This window comes from Lithobates pipiens, unplaced genomic scaffold (assembly GCF_037356315.1).
Source record: "Lithobates pipiens isolate NorthernLeopardFrog02 unplaced genomic scaffold, aLitPip1_a1.2 Scaffold_22, whole genome shotgun sequence".
Lineage (NCBI taxonomy): Eukaryota > Metazoa > Chordata > Amphibia > Anura > Ranidae > Lithobates > Lithobates pipiens.
Genome location: NW_027507784.1, coordinates 309153397 through 309177334, shown reverse-complemented (window position 1 = coordinate 309177334; position 23938 = coordinate 309153397). Strand labels below are relative to the sequence as shown.

Genomic DNA, 23938 nt, shown 5'->3' with positions numbered 1-23938 from the left:
CTTAAAGACTCTGGACTAACAATGAAAATCAGGCGCTGTGACTTCAAAGTTCCTGATCACCAGTTTAGAAAAGTACTGAAGTCAGACACAGTCAGTTGAAACAAACTTTTACCAAGGAGGGCAACCCCCATATTTCTCACAGACCAGGCTTACTAAAAAATGTTTTCTTTAAATAGGAAAAAGACATAAGATTACCAAATACTGTGTGGCATTTCCAGCAGGGATTGTGAAAAGATACTCCTTTAATAAGGTGAAGTTTGGAAGGCTTCTGTTGGATTGGGCCATTGATGAGAAGGTGGCATCTTTAGATTCGCTGAACGGGAAATGGCCACTCTCCACCGGTATACTACTGTTGGTGTAATTGCAGGAATCCGGCTCTTCCTCACAGTCAGGGTGAGTCTCGTTTATTGGTTTTCTGCTTGTCGGGGTGCTTGCACTTTGAACTGGACAGTCTGACCAAAGAAAACAACATTAGTGAACCACAGAGGTCAGATGGGACAATCAAAAAAATAAAACAAACATTTAAATCCCATAGAAAATGGAAAAAAAAATAACCTCAAGAATAAGTTAAGAGTCCGATTTTATTTAAAGAGGTTTTAATTGGGACTGGTTAGTTGGAAAGGTCATCCCCACACACCTTCTCTTGGCTCCCTACCTGCTCTCTTCACCTGTTAATGTCATGGATCGAATCCCAGCGTAAGCCTTAGTGATTTGACACTTAAGCCCTGTACACACGATCAGAAATCCCACCAGCAAAAGTCTGATGAGAGCTTTTGGTCGCAAATTCTGACCATGTGTATGCGCCATCGGACTTTTGCTGGAGGAATTTCAGGTTCTCTATTTTTCCCGAACGGAAATTCCGATCGTCTGTAGCAATTCCAACACACAAAATTCCTTTGCATGCTCGGAAACAATTCGACACATGCTCGGAAGCATTGAACTTAATGTTCTTAGCTCGTCGTAGTGTTGTATATCACCGTGTTCTTGACCGTCGAAAGTTCAGAGAACCGTGTATATGCAAGCCAAGCTTGAGCACAAAACCATCCAAGATTTTTCCGGCAAAAACTCAGATCATGTGTACATGGCATTAGGCATCCTGGGAGTAAAGAGAGAAGATTACATGCTCCATTTTGTTATGCAGATATAAAGTTATAAGAGAGGATGAGGTATTCTGTAGTTCCACAGAGGAGAACTAGGCGGGGCTGACAACACTGATTGGAATCTTTACGCAGCAGAAGCAGCGTTGTCAACTCAAACAAGAATTCAGGCACTCCCTAGATCACTGACACGGTCCGAAACGCCATACTGTACACTGTCTCCTCCCTTAGAAAGTCCCGGTGATTTCTCTGCAGCGTTCTTGAAAAATTCAAATAATTAACTCAATTCCAAACACAAGGAAATATTTTTTTGTTTTTACGCCATCTCCACGGCAACCGCATACCTTGGATGACATTTTCACAATCTCTACCAAGTCTGTGTCGGGGTAAGGCCGCTCGTATGTAGGCTTTATCTTAAATATTCAACCAGTATCTGAGCCAGCAGGTTTATCTCCCGCCCATCTGACACAGGTGCAGACATGGAAAACATTTTTTACTGGAAAATGACGGCGGTGTGAAAAGGAAAATGTACGGCTGGTCTATACAGGATGAGATCACCTCTGTCTGGATATGGAGCAACTTTCTGAATTGAGCTCTGCAATATCTGGAGACATTGCAGACCAGACAACAAAAACCTCTAGGAAAACTGGAGGAATGGGAAGGTGTCAATGTAGATTATAGAAGGTAGCTTTTTGAAATTAATGATTGCCAAGAGAGGAAAAAAAAAAAAAAAATGGAAAAAAGACTGAAAATTTTTGGGAAAAGAAAAACGTTTTTCTTAGTTTGTCAGAAAATGTTGTAAGTTAATATTTTTTCTCCTTCAGGTGCACTGATGAGGCAGCACTTATGGGCACTGATGAGGAGGCACTAATCTGCTGCACTGATGGGCACTGATATACAACACTGACTGGCATCACTGATGGGCACCGATTGGTGTCACCGATGGGCACAGAGTGGCATCACTGCTGGGGCTTCACTGATAATTACCTGTACAGGTCTCCCCTGTAAGGAGATTCCGTTGATCAGCTCTCCTCATTTCACACTCTGTCAGTGTATGGCGAGACGAGCTGATAAAAGGCACTTCCGTGTTTATGTGTGATCGGCTGTGATTGGACACAGCAGATCCCATGGGTAAAGGGCTGTGTCATTGGCTCTTTACTGAGATTGGGGTCGTGCTGTGTCATCACCGTGCTGTGCGTCAACCCCCCCCCGCCCCCCCGGACGCACAAGAGCGGTGACACTGGGGTGACGTCATATGATGTCGTCCGAGAACGAGAGGGGATCGGCGGGCGGGAGGAGGTTAAATAAGAATACCAGATATTGAAATTTTTACATACTTATATTAGTCCAGTTCGGACCAAACTATGTATACCATAGATGAAAGAACGAGGGAGCACTGGCCTAGTGCATTATCCCACAAAAATTTTATTAAGCGTAAAATAAGTACTACTCACAAACATAGGTAGTATAAGTGCTCATTGGACCACTCCCAGTCTAGCTGATGACTCTGGGCATAGGGGGGACCTCACTAGGGTCCCTAGAGGCTGACGTGTTTCGAAAGATTGTCCTTCATCAGAGCGATTAATAAAAATTTGGTGGGATAATGCACTAGGCCAGTGCACCCTTTTTCTTTCATCTATTTTTAACCACTTGAGATCCGCGCTATAGCCAAATGACGGCTACAGCGCGGATCTCCTTTTCCGGGACGACGTCAATAGACGTAGTCCCGTGCACGAGCGCCCTGCGTGCCCCCTGAGGGGCGCGCCCGGCGCGCCCTGTGATCGGCGAGTCTACGAGACTCGCCTGATCACCGATCCGTGCAAGGGGTCGATCCCGACCCCTTATCACGTGATCAGCTGTCAGCCAATGACAGCTGATCATGTCATATAACGGAGCCGGTAATCGGCTATTATTCCTCCTCACGCTGACAGCGCAAGGAGAAAAAAAAGAGCCGATCGCCGGCGGCCGTGATCGGGACATCAGTCCCGATCATGGCCAGCCCTGTTAGTGACCACCTGCCCCCTGCCAGTGCCCACCTGCCCCCTGCCAGTGCCACAATAGAAAAAATAAAGGGCCCCCCGTCAGTGCCACCCAGCAGTGCCCACAGTGCCACCCAGCAGTGCCCACAGTGCCACCCAGCAGTGCCCACAGTGCCACCCAGCAGTGCCCACAATCTGCCTCAACATAGGTGCTGCACCCCAGTGCCACATATCCGTGCCCATCAGTGTCATCTACCAGTGCCCAGCAGTGCCGCCCATCAGTGCCCAGCAGTGCCACCTATCAGAGCCACCTATCAGTGCCCATCACTCCCATCTACCAGTGGTACCTATCAGTGCCCATCCGTGTCACCCATCCATGCCACCTTATCTGTGCCCATCTTTGTCCATCAGTGCCGCCTTATCTGTGCCTATTAGTGCCGCCTTAACTATGCCTATCAGTGCCCACCAGTGCAGCCTATCAGTGCCCACCAATGCAGCCCATCAGTGCCCACCAATGCAGCCCATCAGTGCCCACCAATGCAGCCCATCAGTGCCCACCAATGCAGCCCATCAGTGCCCACCAATGCAGCCCATCAGTGCCCACCAATGCAGCCCATCAGTGCCCACCAATGCAGCCCATCAGTGCCCACCAATGCAGCCCATCAGTGCCCACCAGTGCAGCCCATCAGTGCCCACCAGTGCAGCCTATCAGTGCCGCCTCATCAGCGCACTTCAATGAAGGAGAAAAATGACCCGTTTGCAAAATTTTATAACAAACTATTAAACATGATTTTTTTGTTTGTTTAGCAAAAAATAAAACTCAGAGCTGTAATTAAATACCACCAAAAGAAAGCTCTATTTTTGGGAAAAAAAATGATAAAAATTTCATTTGGGTACAGTGTTGTATGCCCGCGCAATTGTCATTCAAAGTGCATCAGCGCTGAAAGCTGAAAATTGGTCAGGGACTGAGGGGGGTTTAAGTGCCCAGTAAGCAAGTGGTTAAAGTGGTTTGAGTACAGCCCCAGTCCTAGAGGGCAGCAAGACTTCAAGAGAATTATCCATGATTTGATGCAGCCACAGTTCGGCCACAAATTTTTCAGCAGGTTCCTGTAACAAAAGCTGATTGAATAATCGTCTTTAGTTGAACACAGTAGGGCCAGCAGGACCATCCACTGAGCAAATTTCATCTAGTTCCTCAGGAAACTGACAATATTTGCACAGTGTATGGCTAGCTTAAAAAATGGATGTGTGCTTTATGTGTTACCTGCCGCAGAAACTACCAGCTGCCCCAGACCTGGTCATACATTCCATGGGACATGGGAGGCAAAAATTAGGCAAAATAGGGAAGTGGAGGCAATCTTGTAAAAAAAAGGGACACTTCGCTAAACTTGATAAAACACATCGTCATGCCATTCTTGTCCATACATTTTTACACACCGTTTCACAAATTCTTCATCTGTCTTGTAGAAAATATACAAATGAACTGGATTCATACCTTGTTCTGTGCTCTGTGTATACACCTGGAACCTCAGCTGCACAGGGTCTTGTACTTCCTCGGTTACAAACTCCAGAGCGGATAGGTACACTTCCCGTGAAAAGTGCAAACCAGGGAAAACCAAAACCTAGGAGAAAAAAAGAGCTGAAGTTGTGGGTACTTATTATTTGGATCATCTGTGAACAATCATTCTTCTCTCCTGCCAGGAAGAAATACAGAGCCTTTACGGTCTCCATATAGGTGATGTGGCCCATCAGTGTTCTGCCTCAACTAGGACACATCCAAGACAAGAAAGTGTTAGTCATTGGAAGAGGAAGGACTCCTCAGTGGCCCTGAAATGTTACTGTTTGCTGGTGGGCAATAAATGTCCTGTCTTGAATGTCTACTATGGTGGTGATACCCTACTGCTTGGACTATATGTTTGATGGCACCATCTGTAATTTTACCATGCTGATGTTTTGGCCTATGGCTGTAAAGAGTATGCTGGATTACTTGAATGTATAGTAATTGGAGGAACGCAGGGCCTTCTGTCTGCTGGAGGGTGGCACAAGAATGAACAATTAGCCACATTTCTATGCTATGTAGCCCAGCTGTACAAGTAACTTTAAAGTGGTACATATAGGAATGAAGTGTCTTAAAAGCCTTGCGCATGTAAAGAAGGTGTTGACTGCACTCCAGTCCTCCGATAAATGAAAGCTTTATTGGGTACAATCCAGATAAGATGTAAACCTCAAAGCCCAAGACACGAGATGACAATACAAATGTTAACGCGTTTCACGCATATTGCGCTTTGTCATAACACAGTACATTTGTGTAGCAAGTTCACTTAAATGTCAGCAATCTCAACTGACAACCCCTTAAGGATTGAGCTTCTTTTTGAGATTTGTTGTTTTTTTTGCTTGAAAATTACTTAGAACCCCCAAACATTATACTTCTTTTTGTTCTAACACCCTAGAGAATAAAATGGCGGTCGTTGCAATACTTTCTGTCACACCATATTTAAGCAATAGTCTTACAAGCACACTTTTTGGGGAAAAATAACACTTTTTATAATTAAAAAAATAAGACAACAGTTAGGTTAGCCCAATTTTTTTTATGTTGTGAAAGATAATGTTACGCCGAGTAAATTGATAACCAACATGTCACGCTTCAAAATTGCACCCGCTCGTGGAATGGCGACAAACTATTACCCTTAAAAATCTCCATAGACAACATTTAAAAAATGCTACAGGTTGAGTTACAGAGGAGGTCTAAGGCTAGTATTATTGCTCTCGATCTACCGATCGCAGCGACACCTCACATGTGTGGTTTGAACACTGTTTTGATATGCGGGCGCTACTCACGTATGCTCTCGCTTCTGCACACAAGCTCGGCGGGATGGGGTGCGTTTACATTTTTATTTTTTTTTCTTATTTATTTTACCTTTTATTTTTTTATTTTTACACTTAAAAAAAAAAAAAAAAGTGTCACTTTTATTTCTATTACAAGGAATGTAAACATCGCTTGTAATAGAAACAAAAGCATGACAGGACCTCTTAAATATGAGATCTGGTGTCAAAAAGACCTCTGATCTCATATTTACACTAAAATGCAATAAAAAAAAAAAATTATTTTGTCATAAAAAAGAAAAAAATGGCCCTTGAAGAGCTATGGGCGGAAGTGACGTTTTGACGTTGCTTCCGCCCTGCAATGTTATGGTGATGGGTTGGGGCCATCTTCCCCTCACTCGTCTCCATACCCAGCTAGTGGCAGCATTCGATGACCTCCGTGGAGGGCCCCGGCAGCGCTGATAAAATCGATCTGCCACAGAGACTACTCTTATCGGATAGCGGACCGCCGGCCAAAGAAGAGGATACCGGGGGTTATGGCAGTTAGCTGTTGTCATAACGGTATTCCTCTTCAAAGTTAGGATGTATATCGGCGTTCGGCAGTCCGTAAGTGGTAAGTGGTAGCTGCCTGGGTCTCTCAGGACACCCGGTCCCCCTACATATGTATGGGCTGTCCCCCCCTGATGGCGGCTCTGTCTGTATTATCATACTGGCAGCAGTGTGGCTGCTTTATGGGGACGCCAGGCCGATTTGCCTCCCGGCTCAGTCCGCCTCATAAGAATGGCGCTACACTAAAAGTGTAGCGCAAGCCAGTGGGGACTCTTTTTGTGTCGGCCTAGGCCAAGATACAGAGTTGGTATGGAGGTCTCAAATGTAACCCCCTGACATCACCAAGGCACATAATATTCAGTATATGTAGTGCTATGGAAGACTGCCAGAGACTGTGAAAATGTGATTGGAGACTGAAGACAGAATGCAAAAGACAGTAGTAAGAAAATAGGGAAATGCAAGGTGAGGCTGTTAATGATAACTACCAATACAGCCCTTTTACAAGCTAGAGATCCCACTACTGACTACTGGGTCGTGAAAGCCACTAAACAAATACCAAAGGGCTGCATGTGGCCCTGGAGCCACACATTGGGCACCAGGGGCCTATACAATTATTATTTCTTCTTTTTTTTGTTTGTTTTTTTGCTTGTGATGTGAACATTAGTTTATCTTCTCCTGCATCAACCTTTGCTAGAACGGGACCTGCAAACAAGCTTGCCTATCGTACACTTACCTCCACCTCCCCAGAAGACGGAACACTCTCCACTCTTGTTAAATTTTGTAGAGGCCAATTCCTGTCAAACGCCAAAGATCCAACCACAAAGTATTCTGCATTCAGAGAAACAGCTGGGAATTGAAAAATAAAAGGCAGCATTACTCTCCAGCACACAATCCCAACAATCCCACCCAAGAATACCACCAAATGCAGAAGACCGCTCTCCATTTTCTGTGCTTTTTTTCTAGTTTGTTACAATAAAGTGATAAAGCCACATGAGAAAAAGGAGTGAAAAAAAAAAGACAGAATAAAAAGTGTTCTTCAAATTGTATTTTCTTTTTTACAGGCTTGTTTTTCCTTTATTTTCACCTAGTAATCCTGCAAAAGCACTCTTCCTGCAGTAGGGCAATAACACTCACTTACTACACTATGGGGTTGATTTACTAAAACTCAGGATTGCAAAATCTGGTTCAGCTCTGCATAGAAACCAATCAGCTCCCAGGTTTGTTTTTGTCAACGCTTAATTGAACAAGCTGAAGTTGGAAGCGGATTGGTTGTCACAGCTAAACCAGATTTTGCACTCTCTGGTTTTATTAAAGGCACCCTTTATCTATGGAGGAGCAGTGTTGGCACACCTAAAGATTGTAAGCTCCTTGAGGGCAGGGACTGATGTGAATGTACAATATACAGTATATGTAAAACGCTGCGTAAATTAACAGCGCTATACAGTAAGTACTTGTAATGAATCCACAGGACATTTAACAGGTATTTTTCTGTAGACACAGAAATTTTGTTGCCACGAGGGAGCTGAATTTACATATCCCACACTTCAAGGAACATGGCTTGTTGACCTTGCCTGGTTCAGGTATGTTGAGTAAAATTTCAGTAAAATGTAACCACTTCTCTTGCTCGACAGTAAGATTTACTGTGAAGATGAACAGGTATGCACCAATAACCAGACATCAAAGAAGAAACATCAATGCGTTTCGCACAAAGTGCTTAAAGTAGTTCTTGGACCTCTTGTTTTCTGTCCTAAATACATTGGTGCCATGCAGCTGGGCAGTAAAGAATAAATTCATTTTAATACAAAAGTTCAGAAACACAATAAGAATGATTACAACTGCAGCCTCTAGGTTTGTGTACACCACTGTTCTCCTCAATCCCTTCCCCCTCCTCCTTGGGACTATACACTCACCAGCCACTTTATTATTAGGTATACCTGTTCAATTGCTTGGTAATACAAATTGCTAATCAGCCAATCACATGGCTGCCACTCAATGCATTTACGCATCTAGACGCGGTGAAGGCTGAAGTTCAAACCAAGCATCAGACTGGGGGAAAAAAAAGGGGGAATTTTAGTGACTTTGAATGTGGTATGGTTGTTGGTGCCAGATGGGCTGATTTGAGTATTTCAAAAACTGGGCAGACTGGTTTGAGATGATAGAAAGGTAACAATAACTCAAATAGCACTTGTTACAACCAAGGTATGCAGAATACCATCTCTAAATGCACAACACATTGAACCCGATGGGCTACAGCAGCAGAAGACCACACCGGGTGCCATTCTTGTCGGCGAAGAACAGGAAAATGAGGCTACAATTTGCACAGGCTCACCAAACTTGGACAATAGAAGATTGGAAAAACGTTAGCTGGTCTGATGAGTCTCGATTTCAGCTGCGACACTCAGATGGACGGGTTAGAATTTGGTGTAAACAACATGAAAGCATGGATCCATCCTGCCTTGTATCAACGGGTCAGGCTGGTGGTGGTGTAATGGTGTGGGGGATATTTTCTTGGCACCCTTTGGGCCCCTTAGTACCAATTGAGCATTGTTTAATTGCCACGGCCTACCTGAGTATTGTTGCTGACCATGTCCATCCCTTTACCATCATCTTCTGATGGCTCCTTCCAGCAGGATGATGCACCATGTCACAAAGATCAAATCATCTCATCACTGGTTTCTTGAACATGACAATGAGGTCACTGTACTCCAATGGCCTCCACACTCACCAGATCTCAATCCAATAGAGCACCTTTGGGATGTGGTTGAACAGGAGATTCAAATCATGGATTTGCAGCCGAAAAATCTGCAGCAACTGCGTGATGCTATCATTTTAATATGGACCAAAATGTCTGAGGAATGTTTCCAACACCTTTTTGAATGTATGCCACGAAGAATTAAGGCAATTCTGAAGGCAAACAGGGGTCCAACTTGGTACTAGCAAAGTGTACCTAATAGTGGCCAGTGAGTATGTGTCCCATGATACCAAATGCCAATGCACTTGTACCCCCCTTCAACTTGCATTGGCTGCATGTGATGGGACCACTGCTCTGGCGTGTCCCATCCAGCCTGGTATCACTTTAAATGTGTGTGTGTGTGTGTGTGTGTGTGTGTGTGTGTGTGTGTGTGTGTGTGTGTGTGTGTGTGTGTGTGTATATATATATATATATATATATATATATATATATATATATATATATATATATATATATCATAATTAGGCACTTTGTGCAAAACGCATTAAGGTTTTTTGATGTCTGCTTATCAGTGCATGCCTGTACATCTTCAAAATAAATATTACAGTCAAGCAGGACAAACAAGGGAATTTAGAAGTTTTGCTTTACAGGTAAGATCTCTGTACTTGCAGAAAATGTTCTCTAGGTTAAAAAAATAAAACGAATGCATCATCACAGGGACGGAAAAGCTGCAATGTATGACTTTTTTTTTTCTTGGGTTTAGATACACTTTAACAACAGTAGCCAATGTACATTCAGGATCATTTAGAGTTTTTTTCCATCATTAGTTCAAGCTTGAGAATTATCTGGAGTGCCAAGTTAGGGGCCCAGCAAGGAAGGGGGGATGACGCTTGAGGGAAATACCACCATAAAGTTTAGAGGAGCTCAGGGTATTCAGAGTCAGTGAATCAGAGGGTCTAGTGAGAGATTGGGAGCTCAGTGTTGAAGAACTACAAGAGGCAGTTGTAGTGAAGCTGAAGGAACTGTTACTTTTGAGTTAGGAACTGTTAAAGACTGTTGTCTTAGGAGACAGCATTCCTGCATGTGCAGATGTGGCACCTTGCTGGGGCCTTTCCCTGCACGGCTGTCCTCCTATTGAGGTCTCAGAGTCCGCCAATTGAATTTACAACTACTTAAGGGTGTCCTGGCCCTTACCCTCCTTCCCCCAAAAATACAAAAAAAAAGGACTGTTAAGAGAAATAAAACCTCTTTTATATCCAAGTAGTACCATACCCTGTGGCTTGTATTCACAGATGTAGTTGTGTGTGGCACTGCACAGGTCGGTATTACACACTCCATTGGGCCCCATCTTCACACAACGGTCGGCCTGGGACGGCTCCGGCTGACCAGGGAGCCAATTCTGGCAGCTCTCCAAATCGAAGCGTTTCCCCGCGGGGAGGGATTCAGAGCTCCGGCTGTCATTGAATCCGATCCACACTTCCAAACCACTGAAAAGATGACAGGGGAAAGACAGGATTAGTTTTACAAGGACGGGAATGACACAAGTGTCAATGACCTCAGCACTGCTAATATAATCTTACGTAAGCCACACACACAAAAAAAGCAAAATTGAGGTTTCATTTAAAGGTACACTGCAGGTAAACATTACAATTTTGCAGTTAAACTGGATCGGGGGACCAAGCCTACCTGCTGGCTTATCCAATATTTTATCTTGGCAGCTATCATGTGCAGCTGGCCGACCTGCAAGCTAAGCCTCTATGGATGTCAGGATTTTTATGTTCTGAATGGCCCTAAATCTGTACAGACTCAGCAAAATACAAAATGACATGACAAGTGGCTGCAGTCCCACCTGGAACCATAGTAAAAACCCTGCTGAATGCATTTGGACTATACAGCCTCAAATATAAAGTGTATAGAAAACCCAACAATGAACTGCTCTTATTCTTTTTGGTCTTTCAAATAAACCATCAAAAGTGTTTCACTACATCGGTTTCATTATATCAAGTGCAAAACAATACCCATTGATCCCGACAGAAATCTTGTGAGTTGATAAGTTCCTGTGCTCTCAGCCTCTGTTACGGTTCTTTTAAATGGCAGCCAGGGGGCAGTAAAGAGAGGCTGCTGAACCACGGTTTTACTGTCCTCCGGCCACCCATCCGAGTTCTGACATTACAGCCACACATGCCGTGGCCATGATACTTTGTTTTACACCCATGGCATTTTAAACTCAGGTTGCAGAATTTGACAAGGCAGCGCATCTGTCAAACTCATGCACTGAGATCAATGGGGCTGCACCAAAAAACATTTAGAAAAGAATATAAATGACCCTGTGTACATGTACTGATAAGATAACAGAGGAGAGTTCAGGGGCTGCAGAAAAAAAAACCACCCAACTGCTCCTAAACGTCTGTTTACCAGCAGCAGTGTACATGAAGCCTTATGGAAATTATTTGTGATGGTTGTGTGAATGTGCAGTTCCTCCCGCCCTTTGCCCTGCTAATAAGATGACAATAATATTGGGGCAGGAGACACGGGAGGATGAACACAGGCTGCTAAATTGCACAGTGGTCACCACTCACTTCCTGCTGTGTGGCAGTGGCCCACTTATCAACAGACCGTGGACCGATGCCGGTCCACAGCCCAGGGGTTGGGGACCCCTGCTGTAATGAACAATGCAGGTATAATTGGTCAAAGATACTAGGCTTTCCATAAGAAACAGAATTGACATGCATGTATAATGTATCAATGATTAGTGACCAAATTAGGACCACTTTGTCAAATATGCTTTAAATATTAATTATAAAATTAAATATGTTTTAAATATAGATTTCAATAAAAGTTAGGATACGTTTTTTTGTGGTGTTGGAAACAACTAAACTCAATCATTCAGGCCCCTTTCACACTGGGGCGGTGCGGCCATCGGCGGTAAAGAGCCACTTTACCGTCATTTTAGCAGCGGTCTGTGGGCACTAACGGGTGGTTTTAACCCCCGCTAGTGGGCAAAAAAGGGTTAAAACTGCCCGCAAAGCGCCGCTGCTGCGGCACTTTCCCGGCGGTATAGCCGCGCTGTCCCATTGATTTCAATGGGTAGGAGCGGTTTAGGAGCAGTGAATGCACCACTCCTTCACCGCTCCAAAGATGCAGCTAGCAGGACTTTTTTTTACCGTCCTGCTAGCGCACCGCTCCAGTGTGAAAGCCCTCCGGAGGGCTTTCACACTTGAGCGAAAGGGGCCGGATTTTTTCAGACGCTACACAGGCGCTATTTTTAGTGCTATATCGCCTGAAAACCACCCCAGTGTGAAAGGGACCTAAGAGGGGTGTCTATCCTATGAGTGCATCTGATTAGTAATTTTTTTATCTTTATTGAAGCAATTTAGTGCACTAGATTGGTGAGCTCTCTGTTGGTTCTGGTCTTGTAGCATTAACAATACCCTTTCATAACGAGAAGCATTCGTGTTGCCGGCTCTTTGACCTTATGGATTTGTACTGGACGTGACGGCCTGACACCGGCGCTCAGTTCATGTATCTCCTGAGAGAGCCTGGGTGAGTTTCTTGTGTATTCACACCTGAGCGTTTTGGAGCTCGAAGCTCCAAAATGTTCAGGGAGAAAAAAAATAAAAATCAATCATTCTATGGAGATAGTTCACATCTCCACTACAAGCTGCCTGAAGCCAAACCCTTGAAGCTCAAAAAAAGTGTTGTAGCTACATTTGTAGCTCAATTCAAGCAGAATGGTGCTTTCTGAAGTATTTTACTTTTCTCCACAGAAATGCATTGAGAAACGCCATTTGCATGTTTTTTCCACGTCTCGTCAAGCACTTATGGGAGCGTTTTGTGCTGGTTGTTAGGAGCTGGCACTCTCCGGCGTCCTAACAACCAGTGACTCATTTCTGCTGTCAGCAGAAGCAGGGATGAGTCATCAGTTGTAAAGGAGCCGGGACCAGTCGGCATCCAAACGACGACTCGTCGCCGCTGTCAGCAGGGGATCCCAGCTGAAAAAAGAATATAAACAAAAGAGTTGGCACTGAAAAAAAAAAAAACAGAGTGGGGTGCCCCCTTAAAATCCATACCAGATCCAAAGGATCAGCAGGGATGAGTCATTGTTTGTTAGGACCCTGGCAGATGCTCGCTTGCAACTGGTTAGTAAGTTGCCAGCTCCTTAAAAAGTCAAAGCTCAAAAATGTTTTAACCACTTAAGGACCAGCCTCGTTTTGGAATTGAAAGATAATGTTACGCCGAGTAAATTGATACCCAACATGTCACACCTCAAAAATTCTACAGGTTGCATGTTTTGTCTTACAGAGGAGTACTAGAATTATTGCTCTCACTCTACCGATCGCGGCGATACCTCACATGTGTTGTTTGACCACCATTTTCATATGCGGGCGCTACTCACATATGCATTTGCTTCTGCGCGTGAGCCCGTCGGGACGGGGCCCTTTAAAAATTAATTTTTTTTCTTATTTATTTTACTTTATTTTATTTATTTTTTCAGTGCTTTTTAAAAAATAAATAAATTGGGTCACTTTTATTCCTATTACAATGAATGTAAACATACCTTGTAATAGAAAAAAGCATGGCAGGTCCTCTTAAATATGAGATCTGGGGTCAAAAAGTTCTCAGATCTGATATTTGGACTTAAATGCAAAAAAAAAAAAAATTTGTCATTGGAAAAAATGACATTGAAAAAATGTGCCTTTAAGAGGTATGGGCGGAAGTGACGTTTTGACGTCCCTTCCGTCCTCCTATGGTGTAGAGACGGGTGGGGGCCATCGTAGCCTCACTCGTCTCCATACCCAGCACAGAAAAGGTCCCCGATCACCTCCGTCGATAGACGGCTCCGGTAAGCGGCAGAGGGTGTGGGAGAGCGGCAGGAGGGAGGTGGCACCTCTCCCGCCGCCACGGAGACCACCATTATCATAAAAAGGACCGGCTCCTGAAAATATGGTTATCTCGGTTGTGGCAGCGGCTGAGATATCCCTCTTCAAAGTGCCGACGTATATGTACAGGATAAAGGTATAAAAACATGCAAAAACACTCAAAAGCTCACATAAAAACGTACGAGAAAACACCCCAAAAATAATTTAAAAAAACGCTGAAAAGTGTGATGCTCAGGTTTGAATGCAGGGGTAAAGTTGATCATTTTGCAGCACAGCCTTCCAATTTGCCAGAAAGGCAGAGCGACACTCTCATTTCGAAAAGGAAATGAAATATGTACAGCGTAGCGAACGTCTGTCTCTGTATATATACTTTCTACTATCTGGCCATCTGCTTAGGATAGTGAGAACTAGCAGTCCAGCTCTTCAAGCTCTTCAAGCAGTTGGCTTGGGGACGAGGATCTTACTCCAGGCTGCACATGTGTCTCTTCTCCCAGCATGCTCCGCTGCCAAGGACAGACCGGCTAAAACGAGTTGCCTTTGGGGCCTCGGAGAGGAGCTAGAAGAGGTCTGCGCACAGCTGCTGTAGGGAGATGTGTATACAGGAGCCTGTGCCAGGAGCTGGCTGGCTGCTAGGGAGGAAATCGCACATTGCCTCCCGCTCTGGAGACTGAGCAAATAATCTGCAAAACCCAGGACTTCATCAAGCAAGAGGCCCAGAGCTGCACATTGCTATAGATGAACCTCCCACACTACACTGCTGGAAAGAAGAAAGGACCTCTGGGCAAATGGCGTTTCTGGAGCACGTCCTGCACCGATGAGGCCTAGTAGGTTGAAGCAGCTCTGTTCGCAGGCAGTGCTAATTCAGCAAAGGCCATAATACATTAAAAACACATTCTATCACATAAACATTTTGAATCCAAATCCAAAGGAATAACACTTAAAATGTTACTTCTGATTGGAGCATACCAATTAACAAAATGAGATTCAAATAATAGTGCGTATGGTTCTCTAGCACAGTGATCAGGAGATGGGAGTGCGTGCTGGGATTGGAATTAAAGTGCAGGCAGAAGACTTCAGTTATCTAAAAATTATTTAAATTACGTGACTAATGACATTAAAATCCTAAAACTGGATTTACTCGTACATGCTCTGTTTAATCACTAATCTGAATAATCAATTATGTGAGGTATGCTCAATCTTATGAGTTAAAGTTATTCCATAGCAGACAATGGGGGTTATTTATGAAAGGCAAATCCACTTTGCACTACAAGTGAACTTGAAAGTGGAGTCGCTGTAAATCTGAGGGGAAAATCTGAAATGAGGGGAAGCTCTGCTGATTTTAGCATCCAATCATGTACAAGCTAACATGCTGTTTATTTTCCTTGCATGTCCCCCTCGGATCTACAGCGACTGCAATTCCAAGTGCACTTGTAATGCAAAGTGGATTTGCCTTTCGTAAATAACCCCAATATGTTGTAAAGAATGCAATTAAGGAAGTCAGATCATGCATCTGCTATACTTCCCTTACCAACCCTCCCTCCAACGGTCCATCCTCTTCTGCAGCTAACAACCATACCTGATATTTCTGGGTTTTCTGCGACAACGTGGGATCGCGATCATGGGCTACCTAGACGATCTCCTCCTGAGAGCATCTTCCGCCTCAGAATTAGAGGAGGATGTGGCGATCACCATGCAGACCCTGCAGGAATTTGGGTGGCTGTTGAACCTAAAGAGGTCAGTGATTGTGCCGACGACGCAGCCTCTGGAGTACCTAGGTTTTCTTTTGGACTCCAGGGAAGCAAGAGTTTTTCTCCCTTCCATTCTCCCTGTGATCGCCCTTTCCACCAACATGTTGTGCAGACTTGAGTCCATACAAGAAAAGGAAGCATGTTACATGTGCGGCTGTACTGCAGTGGTCCCAACATTTTTGGCATCAGGGGCCGACTTTGGTGTAGCCAGGGATCAGGGAGGCTGGTGGTCATAGAGTCGGTTCTTAGTCCCCCTTCACATCACAACCCCTTCATATCAGTTTCCAAGTCTCTCTTTACATAACAGTTCCCCCTTTAAAGCAGTCCCACAATGTCCTCAGTTCCCCTTCATATCTCATATGAAAGCCCCCCTTTACAGTGTAGCCCCCTTTACATTAAAGGGGTTGTAAAGGTAAGTGTTTTTTCACCTTAATGCATCCTACCTATTAAGGTGAAAAAACACCTGTCAGTGACCAGCCCCAAGCCCTCCCCCCCCCACCCATTTTACTTACCTGAACCCTCAAATTTGTCCCACTGGAATGTACCATCTCTCTGCCTAGGGTTCTCGGCTGTTGACTGGATATATTGATAGCAGCTCAGACACTGGTTCCCGCTGCTGTCAACCAAATCCAATGACGTGGCCGCCAGGGGGCAGGGCCGAGTCCTGCATGCTGTGTCTATGGACGCCGAATGCTGGACTTGGGAGCGCACCCGCAAGGTAGCCCCCTGGGAGAGTGCTTCTCCCAGGGGGTTATCTGAAGCGGGGAGGAGCCGAGAGAGCCGCCGAGTGACCCCAGAAGACAAGGATCGGTTCCACTCTGTGCAAAATGAGCTGCACAGTGGAGATGAGTATGATATGTTTTTTATTTAAAAAACAAAACAAAAAAACTTTAGTGTCACTTTCATGTAAAGGGACTGCACTGTAAATGGGCACCGTGATGTAGAGGGCATTGCACTGTAATTATTACATTACATTGCCCCTAGAAATCACAGTCCCCCCCCCCCCCGGATCACAGTCCTGCTTGCAGTCAAGGCCCCCTCTCTCCTCTTTTACAACACAGTACTCCTGCCAATCTCTGCCTCCTCTGCGCAGTCTTACCTTCGGCAGGGCAGAGGCAGTTTTATCAGTCTGTGTGATGGAGGGCGAGAGCTCAACATATGTTAACAAGCATGTGATTGTTAGCAGGGTTAGCAGGGTCTAGCAGCCAATTGCTAGGTCCAAGCAATGTCACAATGTCTGGTGACAGCCATGCTTCCACAGGTTGACAACACCAGTCTTTTCAATGTGACCAATAATGAAGGATGTGCTGAAACTGGAAAGAGAACAGAGAAAGGCAACAAAGCTAATAAGGGGGCTGGAGGACATCAGTTATGAGGAATGACTACTAAACATCAAACTTATTCTCCTTGGAGAAGAGAGGCATAAGAATGGATATGATGGCAATATACAAATATCTTTATGGTGATTCTAGCATAGAAAGGGAGCTATTCAACCCCAGGCTTCTTAAAAGGAAAAGTGGCCACTCAATGAAGTTGGAAGAGAAGCAAATTAACCTTGAACTGCGTAAGAAGTTCTTTACTGTCAGAGCAACAAGGATGTGGCACTCCCTTCCACAGTGGGTGGTGTCTGCGGGAGTATTGAAAATAAAAAAAATAAAAAACTCCTAGATGGGCATCTTATACAATATATAAGGATATGGGAAATGTCATTAACATAAACACACCCACACAGGTTTAACTGTATGGACTGATACCTTTATTCAACCTTACCATGTAATTATGACTGTGGAGAAGTGGTAGGGTGGGTGGGGGCCCTTTGCAGTGACACTGTCAATTTGTCATGTATGAGCATGGTGACATGATCTCTTTAATGAATACATTTTTAGAACATTTTTGAAGTGTAGCATAAAATCCTAGACGTCTCATTATATAAACGTGGAACTCCCACTAAAAACTTTTTTGTTTTGTTTTTTAAGCAGAACTCCAGGCACAAAAATATTTATTTAAAAATTTTCTCAATAGCCACAATAGATATAAATCCACTTTGTGTGCACCAAATGCCCTTGTAAACACATATATCACCTTATAAAAGTATTATCTGTGCTGTACATAGTCTGTGCAGAGAGCAAAGCTTTGGGAGGAGCCCAGCAGCTCCACCCACTACAGGCTGCCTGCAGGAAACTACAGGAAGGGGCGGAGACAAGACCAGTCACGCTACACAAGGAAAGAGCAAAAGCAACTGGTCATTATTACAGGAAGTTCCTACAAGAAGCAAAGTTTCACATTGGATTACTGCATAGATCTGGAATAAAATACACAAAGCACACCAAGATTCAAGTAAGAATGTACAGTACATGCCCTCTGTGTTTAGACAATATTAGTTTATCAGAGTTCAGCTTTAAATTCTGGAAAGTTAGTGGGGAAGGGTTAGAAAAATCTTGACTTTTGTTACCAGAACAGAAAGTAAATGCAAATATCTCAAAGGGGTTTATCTAAGCCATCAACTTTTGAAATTTCCCTAATTTCTGCTGCAGTGACAATTGTCACCGGAATGTTAAGTAAGGATGAATGTCCATGACGGGAGTTCTAACCTCTCCCTACTCTATCCAGAGTTAAAATAAACGTGCTTGGACTGTATACTAACTTCAGAAAGCTGGCTTTAGGTGGTGGCATGTCCAAGGAACACACAAGAACAGGAATTATCTTCACACTGTGGTTTGACATGTTATCGTAACTGCTGGCCAAGACCAAAAGTCTTTCATCATTCAGCAGCCCTGTCCTTTACAGTATATATATATATATTTATACATTTCTTGTAAAACATTTATATAATTGTATGCACTATGCTGTCCTTTTTATTCCTTTTGTATATGTTCCTTATGTATCTTCAAACACCAAACAAAAAAAAAAAACACTGATGCTCCACAGGACAAAATTATATTTATAAAAAATAATGAAAAGAAAGAAGGCCAGAAAAGAATTACAGAAATTGTAGTTTCCTTTTACACTGGTGGCCAGTGGTGAAGTGCCCCTTAATATTTGAAGGACAGTGGTAAGATACACACTTACATTGGTGGTCAGTGGGAAATGGCAAACTATTAATGGTGGCGAGTGGAAAGGGATCTCTGTCCCTTTTCACTGGTGGTCAGTGTAGAAATGCCCTAATACACTAGTGGTGAGGTGCCCCTTCTCTAGACATTGGTGGTCAGTGGGGAAGGGCCCACTGGTAAAGTGGTATTAAAGGTTCGCCTTTAAAAAAACAAACATGTTATACTTGCCTGCTCTGTGTAATGGTTTTACACAGAGTAGCATTGAGCCTCATGTTCTTGGGTCCCCCGCTGGCGCTCCTCCCCCTTGACCAATGCCTCCAATAGCAAGCCACTTGCTATGGGGTCACTGGTGCATGCTCCCTCCCAAGTCCAGCTCTATGCATCCAAAAGACACATAGAGCTGCGGCTACCCCCCCCCCCTCCCCCTTTGGCTCAATGACTGTGATTAACAGCAGTGGGAGCCAAGGATGAGGGGGTGGGTGGGAGAGCCGTGCACAATCACTGGATCGAGAGAGGGCACAGATGAGTATTGGGGGACTGTGGGGGGAGCAGCACAATGATGTTTTTTTTACCTTCATGCATAAAAATGCATGAAGGTAAAAAAATACTTAAAGTGGAATTCCACCCTAAAGTGGGACTTCCGCTCATTGGATTCCTCCCCCCCCCCCCCCCCCGGTGCCACAATTGGCACCTTTCAGAGGGGAGGGGGGTGCAGATACCTGTATAATCCAGGTATCTGCACCCACTTCCGGGAATAGCTAGCCGCAGATGCTCGCACCGCACCCCCCTGTTGTGTTCTGGGAATCACAAAGTTCCCAGAACACATCGGGGACCAGTGAAGACGAGTGCGCAGTAGGGAACCGAGCAGTGAAGCCGCAATGCTTCACTTCCCGATTCCCTGACAGAGGATAGCGGCGGGGCAGCCGAGAGACAAGCTATTGCTGTCGACATCGTGGGCACCCTGGACAGGTAAGTGTCCATTTATTAAAAGTCAGCAGCTGCAGTATTTGTAGCTGCTGACTTTTAATATTTTTTTTTTTAAGGTGGCTCTCCTTTTTAAGCCTTTACAACCACTTTAATGGTATAGAAGGATCCCTTTGAGTACTCCAAGTACTCCTTTGCAATAGAGATCAGTGGTGAAATGCCCCTTACATTGGTGGTCAGTGAAAAAAAAGTGCACTTTAACATTCAGTGGCAAGAGTAGAAGAATGTCCCTTACCTGCTGATCAGTGGAAGAAGGGCTCCCTTACACTGCTGGCCGGTTGGAAGAACATTCTTTAAACTGGTGGTCAGTGGAAAGAATGACACTAAAATGAATTAAAAACAGGTCCAAAGCCACTGGACTATGCCGACTGATGTTAGCGTCAGAACTATGCAGGCACCATTAGGCGGAGGGCCAGTCTGGAACTGCTCATGGAAACCCTAGCAATCTCTGGGGGAACACTGGTCAAGAAAATCTTCTTTAAATGTATTATGCCTACCATAATGATAGCTGTGATGTGCATGTTTTTGTCAATGTGCTCTCCCCAAGTCCCAGCTCAAGAAACAATTTACAATACCTGGTAACATGAGCCTTCAAAAAACTCTGTAACTCCAAACTGCTGACCACTGCCATGACACCATTCCCCCAGTCCTGGCAGGTCTTCTGAGCCTCGAACCACCCAGCCTTCTCTGCTATTAGCTGGTAACAATAGTTATTGCTGGGGTACACGACACTTCCCGGGGGACAAGCCGGAGACACTTCAAGAGAAGAAAGGAGACACCATGTTAGTGGCCTACAATAACATTGAAAAGTTGCTTGTAACTGCATCCATTAATTCCTCACTGGTTGCTCTGTTTATACTAAGACAGAAATCAGAGACAAGCAACAGGCCTCATCCACCGAACTCATTCACTTTTTACAAATTAAACATTGGCCAACTATGGTGCTCACTAATAAAGATCTGACCCCCCCCCCCAGACTTATCTCAATTCTCTAGTTGCAGTTGAAAAGTCTCAAAAGTCCTAATAGCAACACTTACATTTCCAGGTGGGAATAAGACCTCAAAAGCACCAAAACACAAGGAAGATTGGTCACAGATCTGGTCCATGATGGCTTTCTTCTCCATCGACACGCTAACACTTTAAAACCATCTTCAGGTGGTATATGTTCCTGCCTCGTTTTGCACACCTACACCCGTTCTCCCGGCAAACGTATAGGTTTTGCCCCTTTCCAAGGGATTCATATACGGTATGTCTGGTTACATCTGAAAATCCCCAGTCCTCACAAGGTCTTTAAAAGGGGTTGTAAAGGTTCATTTTTTGATTTCTAAATAGGTTCTTTTAAGCTAGTGCATTGTTGGTTCACTTACCTTTTCCTTCGATTTCCCTTCTAAATGTTTTTTTCTTTGAGTTTCTCACTTCCTGTTTCTCCTCAGTAAACTTCACACCATCATCCGATGGTGTTTAGTCAGCCAGAACAGCTTACTGAACAGCTTACTGAGGAGGAACAGGAAGTGAGAAATTCAGACAAAGAAAAAAACATTTAGAAGGGAAATCGAAGGAAAAGGTAAGTGAACCAACAATGCACTAGCTTAAAGGAACCTATTTAGAAAATAAAAAAAACCTTTACAACCCCTTTAAATTGGTAATGTTTGTATTACTGGCAGTGAAACAAACTATACCAATAGCTTGAAAACAACAGTTTGCACCTATTACAGAAGTCCACCGCTGCTTAGATTTCTTTGTTATCAATGAAATCTCACCAGCATTCTCTTGATATGCAAGAGAATTTTTTAAAAAGTTGGACCCCATGGATTAAATATGTCCACCCCTCTATTCCCATAGCCAGTTATGTGCTGCTATGGGCACTGAGGCCCCAGGATATCAGCTAGGGTTTTCCCAGCATCCTCTTCCACCCTCTTCTTTTTTTTTCCTTCCCTTCTTTACACCTTTTCCCCTTCTGTCCTCCCTGGTTCGCCTGCTGTGGAGGCCACTTTTTTTTTGTATATCTCGCTGTTCTCAACACAGCAAACTCATTATCCGCATTAAACTCACGAGCACCCTTTACTGTGTTATTGGCACCCACTTCATGTTTTTATATACATTGCTAAACCACTGGGCAGCACAGTGGTGTAGTGGTTAGCACTTTCACCTAGCAGCAATAGGGTCGCTGGTTCAAATCCTGACCACGACACCATCTGCCTGGAGTTCTCCCTGTGTCTGCTTGGGTTTCCTTCGGGTACTCCGGTTTCCTCCCACACTCCCAAGCCATGCTGGTAGGTTAATTAGACCTTGTCTAAAAAAATAAAAATAAATTGGCCTTAGTATGTGTATGTCAATGTTGTATGTGTTTGTAAGCGTCAGGATCTTACGGGGTAAAGGACCACGCAAAAGCCGCAAATGGACTCTGGCGGCAAGAAAGCGCCCTGAGGTTCGCATAGGTAGCGCTATACAGGTCACTCAATCACTGTAGTAATATTGACACTTATATACTTATTCTGCTTTCAGTTATCCCCTTCTTTTTACTCGATGTTTGATGTCTGACTGTTTTGTAATTTACCAATACATTGATTTGGCTTAAATATCTGCATGAGGTTACACTCTAACCTTTGAAAAAATAAATAAAATAAAAATTATATATATATATATATATTTTTTTTTTTTAAGGACAAGCTTTTGGGGTGTGTCCCCCTTCTTCAATGTCCGAGCAATACTAATGCCCAATGTTTTCGCAGATTGTTAATAAGACAACATCTTCTTGGATAGTTGGTGAAATAAGGCAGAGAGAGAGCTATGGAATAGTGGGGAAGAGTCGCAGAGGTGAGAGAAGTCATAAAAATGTTGAATAGTGATTTAGGAAACTAAAGTCTTCACATATGCGGTGCAGAAAATGCTGTGATCCGTGCGCATTTCCCGCATCACAATCTCACTGTGTTTGCGAACCACTGTGGGTGTCAATGCAAAGTTAATCACAGCCCAAAAGCATAGAAAAAGTGGTGTGGTTTGCCCATACTGGATCGCATTAACAACTGAGAGGAAGTGACACAGCCTGTAAAGCTCATTTAATCAATACCTGCAAACTTACCTGCCAAGTCATCCTGTGATGTTACAATATATTGTACTTCCACATCTGTTCCTCCTCTAGTCATCACATGGACATCCACAGTTTCATTGGCCCTGACCAGGGATGGGCCCAGGAGCTTTACCTCTTCTGGAATGCCCACCACCCGGAGCTCTTCATGTAAGAGGAGATCTCTGCTGCCGAACCTCAGTTCCACGGTCACATTGTACACCCCTGGTTGGGCGTATCTGTGGGTGATGCTCACCTCATTGGTGTTAAATACCTGGCTAAGGTTGAATTCCTGGCTCCCCAAATTCCAACGTAGATGACGGACAGGGATCAGAGACATGACCTGAAGGTGCACAGCTTCCCCGAGTCTGTACACATCACTGGAGGCATGCAGAAAGGTGAAAGACTCTGTCCTGAATACATCCTGGATAATGGTGAGACCACACCCAGACAGGAGGGATGGAGTGTCACAAACCTCCCGACACCGAAGAGAGGCATTAGAGGGCAAGATGTCACCACACAGACAACCATGCTTGGAGTCTAGAGCCCAGTAGTTGTAGAGTTCGGCATAGCACTTGGCACTGCAGGTCTCATTATTGGCATATGTCAAGGTGCTGGGCACGAAGATCAACACAGATTCACTGTCAGTCGATGGACTGGGTGGACAATAGATTAGATCAGATCCTAAAATATCAAAAAATAAAAGAACACAATGGTTTAACTGGAAAGATATATAAGTTATATTAAATAGATAGATAAGTGAATAGTGATGGACGAACGTTTCGCCCGGCGGTCGTTTCGCGGCGAATTTCCGACATTCGCGGTCCGCACGTTCGAACGCCTTTTTCCGTCGTTCGCCGCGGCGGACTTACGTGTTTAATGTATACAAGAACTTTAACCTTTGGTGACACGTTTATCATGTGATACAGGACAGCCAATTGAGACATGACAGCACATGGACACTTGGACATTCCCCCTAACCTATAAATACACCCGATCCGGTGGCCATTTTACATTCTTTCTTCTGTTACGATAGGGACAGGTTCCTGTGTGGAGTAGGGAGAGATAA

The 23938-nt window shown here is 44.2% G+C and overlaps 1 protein-coding gene across 1 annotated transcript in view; it reads right to left on the bottom strand.

Moving 5' to 3' along the window:
* Positions 1 to 23938, bottom strand: part of PKD1 (polycystin 1, transient receptor potential channel interacting) — a 243841-nt gene that overhangs the window by 119390 nt on the left and 100513 nt on the right. Inside the window, exons 4-9 of the mRNA XM_077449362.1 lie at positions 22885 to 23553; positions 20378 to 20558; positions 10413 to 10627; positions 7182 to 7294; positions 4572 to 4698; positions 196 to 452 (exon numbers count right to left, since the gene is read on the bottom strand). Coding sequence (XP_077305488.1) covers positions 196 to 452; positions 4572 to 4698; positions 7182 to 7294; positions 10413 to 10627; positions 20378 to 20558; positions 22885 to 23553 — 1562 coding nt within the window. The remainder of the gene's footprint in view (positions 1 to 195; positions 453 to 4571; positions 4699 to 7181; positions 7295 to 10412; positions 10628 to 20377; positions 20559 to 22884; positions 23554 to 23938) is intronic.